The sequence below is a fragment of the Dioscorea cayenensis genome, unplaced genomic scaffold (assembly GCF_009730915.1).
Source record: "Dioscorea cayenensis subsp. rotundata cultivar TDr96_F1 unplaced genomic scaffold, TDr96_F1_v2_PseudoChromosome.rev07_lg8_w22 25.fasta BLBR01001644.1, whole genome shotgun sequence".
Lineage (NCBI taxonomy): Eukaryota > Viridiplantae > Streptophyta > Magnoliopsida > Dioscoreales > Dioscoreaceae > Dioscorea > Dioscorea cayenensis.
Window position 1 is genome coordinate 17,775 of NW_024088035.1, and position 6,760 is coordinate 24,534.

At 34.1% G+C, this 6,760-nt stretch overlaps 1 protein-coding gene across 1 annotated transcript; it reads left to right on the top strand.

The window, feature by feature from the left end:
- Positions 1-322: 322 nt before the first annotated feature.
- On the top strand, positions 323-2,630 carry LOC120256789 (disease resistance protein RPS2-like). The gene is made up of 3 exons (XM_039264456.1): positions 323-407; positions 1,022-2,007; positions 2,568-2,630. The coding sequence occupies exons 1-3, from the start codon at positions 323-325 to the stop codon at positions 2,607-2,609; spliced, it is 1,113 nt and encodes a 370-aa protein (XP_039120390.1). The 3' UTR covers positions 2,610-2,630.
- The last annotated feature ends 4,130 nt before the right edge of the window (positions 2,631-6,760 follow it).

The window sequence follows — 6,760 nt, forward strand, 5'->3', positions numbered from 1 at the left end:
CCCTGATTCTGCTGGTCAACAAGACATCTTCAATGCCCTGAAAACTAAGAACATTGTATTGCTCTTGGATAATATATGGGAGCCAGTAGACCTTGTTGGTCTTGGAATTATCAATCCTTTTAGGGACGATGATGATTCCACCAAATATAAAGTGATTTTCACTACTCGATCAGAAGATGTGTGTGCCCGGATGAGAGCAAGCAAAAGAATTAAAGTGGAATGCTTTGGAACCAGATGAAGCATGGACCCTTTTTCAAGCACAATGTTAATCTAGCAGTTATTGAGTCAGATGAAAAGTTCAAGAAAATAGCAAAGGCAAGCGATGAACAAGTGTGGTGGTTTGCCACTTGCTCTGCAAGTGGTCGGTGCGGCCATGCCTAAAACAAATACTGTCCAAGACTGGGAAGGTATTTTTGAGCTCGCTAAATAATTTGGGTACTAAAGTAGTTCAAGGTGTGCAGGACTCATTACTTCGATTTTGAAACTCAGTTATGATACTCTACCTAGAAATACTCAGGAGTGTTTCTTATATAGCTTCCCTTTTGCCATGGTCATTATCTAAAAGATGATTTGTTAGAATGTTGGATGGGTTTAGGCCTGATCAGTAATTTTGACAATTTACAACAAGCTTTATCATGAGGGCAAGGCAGATCTTTAGAAGCTAGAGGAATCATGTTTATTGTGGTATTCTCCTGATGATGATGATGTTGTTGTGAGGGTTACATGATGTAATTTAGTGAGATGGCAGTGTGGATAGCATCAGACTATGGGGAAAAACATGAATAAATGGATAGTGAAAAATATGATGGATTGGCAGTTGAAATACCATCAACAGATGCGAGAGAGTGGAAATCCATGACGTATTGTTTATAAGAGGGAGAGTGAAGCGTTTGCCAATTTTGTCTCATCAATGTTCTGATTTGTTGTATTTAATGGTGGAAACCCTAATTATCATTTTGAAAAATATTCATAAAAGGTTTTTCAGACAGAGCCTAAATTTGACATATTTGAATCTTAAAAGCCACTTGTATCAAAGAGCTTCCAAAGGACATCAAATGTTTAGTTAATTTGCAATACCTAAATATTTCAGACACAATTATCTCGTCACTTCCAAAGGAGTTGGTATATTTGAAGAAATTGCAGTATCTGATATGCAGAGATTTGACTGGTCTTGGCAAGATAGAGGAAGATCTCATGTCAAGATTACAGAAGTTGAAGGTCATTGATGTATTTCCATCAGGGTGGGTAGACCTGGAAGCGTTAAAGAAATTGAAAAAACACAACAGCATCAAAGGAATAGGTATGCGTGTAGTATCAAAAGAGGTTCTCCAACAACTCTCATGTTTGCCAACTACTCGGCTTTATCTAGCCAATGTGGATAACTTGATCTCTCTTTCATTTGATACTTTAAGTTGCAAAAATCATGGATTATTGCAGTCACTATATATTGAATCATGCCCACAGCTTGAGCAGATTGTGATGAATGGAAGTAGGAGTCATCTCAATGACCTCAAAATCCGTAATGTCAAAAAACTGCAGAACATTATTTGGAGAGATCTATCGCCTCCAGATTTTTTTCATGTGTTGAAGGTGTTATATATATGGGAATGTAATTTGGATAATTTAGCTTGGCTCCTGCATCTCCCATGTCTATCTTTTTTACATATAAGAGATTGTGCAAATATAGAAACGTTGTTTTACATCGAGGAGGAGAGAGAAATCCAACAACAAGAAGTCTCTGAACACTGCCCAACATTCCCTGCATTGAAATTTCTACTCATAAAAAAGCTACCAAAATTAGTGAGCATAAGCAATTTTGCATTGGATTTCCCTCAACTTTCACGGCTTTTAGTGTATGAATGTCTTAATCTAAAGAAGTTACCATTCAAGAGTGGCATTAACAACAACAATCAAAGAATACTCATTGATTGTGAGAGAGAATGGAGGGAAAGCTTAGACTGGGATGATGCCACCATCCCATCTCACCTTCGGCCACGTTTCAAAACGGTAAGTTTCATGTTTTTCTTTTATTATTTCCAACTTCTTCACATGTACTGTGGATTCATGAATGTTAAAATAAGTTGGTTATTAATATAATTTTTTATTCATTAATCAGCTATAAACATAAGGATTTTTTTATATAATTATAGAATTCATTTTTGCTATTCATACTGAGTTCTTTTAATATATATATATATATATATATATATATATATAAGGAGCTTTAAAATTCATTATATATGCATTATTAACTCTATAAAATCTCACTTTAGAAGGGGTATATATATTTTAACTTGATAAGATCTCACTTTGGAAGGGGCATTTATTAATTTGTTATATGTATGCCTCTTTCCCTACCTTATTATCCATGTTTGAATGTTAGTATATATATAGTTTATCTATAGTTTATCAATATGCACCCATTATAACACCAATAATAATTGGATTATTATTAAAAGCATGGACAATGTTGGAAGCATGGAGGAATATGTACAAGGATGTAATTAAAACTAGGAACATTTACTTATTAAGAATGATTAATTTGCTAAATATTCTTGTCTTTACAGGATGAGAACCCTAATGAATGCTCGACTAGTGGAAGTAAATGAAAGGTCTTTGAGTTTTTCTATGTTTACATGCACTGCAAGTTAAAAGATCATCTCATGCTCAAACCAAGTAAGATCAATATTTATTAGGAGAAAGTGTTCTTTTTCTTTTTCTTATCTTTTTGTTTCAGATTCAATGTGCAACTTATAACATTGAGAAATCATGTCATCCATTTGATGGTCTTTAATTCACAGGTTTTTACATCTCAAAAAGCTTCTCGAGAACTACAATTTCTCTTCGCATGATCGATGATCTACCAAAGTTACTGAGTGCCATTATGCTCTGAATTGCTTGTGTTGTTTCTGGTTTTCTTCTCAAATTTGAACTCTTTGATTGGTTTTTTATTTATGCCGGTGTGAAGACATATTATTATTTGGTTTCCAAGTTTGAGGTTTGTTTACCATTATTATCTTTTGTATTTTCTAAGTGAAGTCTAGCTTGAAAGTTGATCGATTGAAGACATTAATCGTTGGGTTGTATCTTTCATTCAAACTATATTTTTTCAAGTAAGTTGTGCTTTTGTTAGCATGGTGGAAGCATATATATATATATACACACACATATATATATATATATATATATATATATATATATATATATATATATATCTGTAAAAATATTGTTTGTTGTTATTTTCACTTGCATATTACTAAGGATTAATTGTGGGCTTTGTCAAACTTTGAAAGCCTTAGTTTTGTTAATGTACGGAAAATGGTCTAAAATGAGGGGCTTTTCGAGACCCTAACTTTGTTTTTGGTGTTACTATTGTGATTTTTTTTTTTTAGTATTTTCTCTCTCTTCTTCTTTTGGCGGGTTAAAGAGCAAAACAAAGGCAAAAGGTGTTAATTGATAAATATGTTGCTACAGTTGGTAAAGCTATTTATGGAAAAGGAGTCTTTGGCACTTCAAAAAAGGGTTTTCATTGAGATCAAGATGTGTGGAGATTCTTTATCTTTTCGGTAGTAATAGCAAGATTCTACTCATCAAGCCAAGGCAAACTTGTTCAAGAATCAAAAGTTTAATACCAGAATACTAAAGAAGCATTGGGTCTTTTGTTACAACAATTTATGATAAGGTAATGTTTTCTATCACAATTTTTGTGTTGTTTTTTGTTTATTTTTGAGTTGAATTATTTTGCTTAGATATTTATGGCACATTTCTAATAAGTGTGCTATGATATAATATTTATTTATTTTTTCTGCAGGTGTGGGCAAATGTGTTAGCTTGCTAGTGGGAATGAAGTGCATGGAGCTTCCTTGAGTATAGCAAGTATTCAACAACTGAGGAGAATGAGAACCAGATTATCAATCTCTTTGAAGATCCAACAACCGATGATCAATCAAAGCTTTGATTTCACAATGCTCCTGAAAGAGCATTAACAAATTCTCAAGTTGAATCCAGATTAGGGAACAAGAGAAGATAAGTTTAGCAAGGCATAATTTTTGATCAAGCTGAACAAATTTCGATGAAGCAAAATTTGGATAGCTGAAAAATTATGTCATGCTCATCAATATTTATTATATGATTGAATTGCTCATCACACATTGAGCGAGTTTTTCTTAAGCGAAATTCATCACTTGTCCAATCATTAAAAGCGATGTATCCTTGTTGTCAAATGTCACCTCCATTCTCCAAATCTTTATTTAACCATTTGCACAGTGTTTTTCATTTTGTAACATTATCAATTTATTTTTGGATAGATGATAAATTTACAAGACCTTTCCATTGCTTGGTAGATTTTCCTGCTTTTTAATTTTTCCTTGAAGACTCGAAGGTACACAAACATTTTGACAAAACACAACAATGAAAAGCAGAGTAGGCAGTAGCATAAGTTTGCATGAAGCTTAATAGAAACCATTGTCGGATGAAAATATTCACAAATCAAAATGGCACGAAAGAACACTCAACACTTTCAAATATATATAGATATAATTCCGACATAAGATCATGCAGGCACCAATATAACAATGTCACATTCTCTTTTTCATTTCTTTCATTCAATCGAGAAATGGAATCTAGTTCTTAAAGATTCACGAGACCACATTCTTCAACAACTCAAAGTATCATCACTACTATTTACACAACTTAATTACACTCAACCCAGGCGCCACTCCCTTTCGTCACAATCATCAATAGGGTCTTCCCATTTTCGTCTATATAATGTCCCTGGTTTTCAATTGGGTACAAAGCAAAGAAAACACCCTAAGAAACTCCTACAAGCCACTACAAGTTCTTCGGACTTGCGAGTAACAATATATACTGAATAGACATAAAGAGCATTCCTGTACAGTCTCTACAAGAAAAACATAAACACAGGCCAAGTGGGCATTAATTTTGCTCTAGCCCAAAAGGCAAACTAAACTAGCATTTCATTTCACATATCCTGATTTAAGGGCGCCACTAAGCACTACAAAAAGTAATAAACGGATGGAAACTATTGACTTATTTACCGTTTAGTATGTTCAAGGCGTTGTGTTTACTGGTATTTCTTGTGCCAAAGGTGGGTTTTGCGCATCCTGATAAGCAGGGACAACAAGCCGTTGTAAAGACTTCAGAGCCGTTGTGAGATCCACAAAGGAAGGCCGCAAATTTGGATCTCTGCATGTTCATTTCACAAAAAGCAAAGGTTGAGAACAAAACAGAGTTAGTACAATTCTACAATACATATATATATATAAATATATCAAAAAAAAAAAAACTTAGATGTTATGTATGAATATTTCATATCATTATTAATATATACTGTGCTTACTTTTGCCCAGACCCTTTGCCGATTATTTTAGCTACTGAGGAGGATCAACCTCTTTTGGAATCTCTAGACCGCGATCACGGAAGCCAGCGGCACCCACCACACGATTGGGTTCATACCGGACCTAATATATCATTGTGCTTACTTTTTGCCGGACCTTTGCCCGATTATTTTGGCTCGGGAGGATCAACCTCTTTTTGGAATCTCTAGACCCCAGCGATCACGGAAGCCAGCGGCACCCACCACCGCATTGGGTTCATACCGGACCAAGGCATCCTCGAGTTGCAAGTTCCCCATAATATCACTCCAAAGCGTACACATCACACACGGATGGGAGGCCATGCATATATATATATATATATATATGAGATGATGAATAGAGAAACAAAATTGAAGATGTTAAGCATCACAAGAGAACGACACAAGTTAACAAACACATCAAAGACTACCAAATGTCTAGGAAATAATAAGGTGCTTAAGTGTAACAATAGATAAGCATATCTATAGATAACTATAGATATATCATAGATAATATAATAGAAGTAAACTATAGATAATTCAATTTTAATTTATCATATGTTGTGTTTAACTTGTTTATTCTTCATTAGTTTACTTCTATTTCCTCAAGCTGTGTTGTTTCCGTCTTATTAGCTGTGTTATTGTCACATCTCCTTGCCAACAAAAAAAAAGGTTTTAATATAAGGAAACTCACTTCTCATTTGATGGTTCATTGCGCAACACCTTTGGTGCCATCCATTCAGGCTAAAACAAAATAAGGACAGAGATTTAGAGAGTTAAATGTGAGAAGTTCGACAGACTAAAAATAATTATTTCCAAAATGTAGTTGAGCAAAGACTAGATCTTACTATTCCAGCAATTGACTTTGATGATAAAAATGTGCTGTGCTTCAACCTCGAGAGGCCAAAATCGCATACCTATATTACACTGATATCAGGATGCTATCAATGCAAAACAATAGAGTAATAGTTGATCAAGAAAATTAAGGATGATATATATTTATTTTCTATTCCAACATTAAACAGGTTACCTTTCCCAAACATACGTAAATAAATTTGTTTGCCATGGATTTTGTACGTGACATTAGATTATATATATTGGCTTCAAAAATATAACACACCACATAAAAGGAAAACTAAGGATGATGCTATGGCCAAAAGGTACAACTTGAACTTGCACGATATTTTGACCCGTTATTCATAGGAAAGGGATATACTCATAATTTAGAAGGGCCTCTTAGCTCTAATTAGGGAGCATAACCAATGAACCATCACAAGTAGCAATCCCAATCAAGAAGGCAACATAGTGACAACACTAACAAAAACCACATAGAAAAACATGCATATACACATAAGCATTATAGACAAACTAAGTTTTTAGAATGAG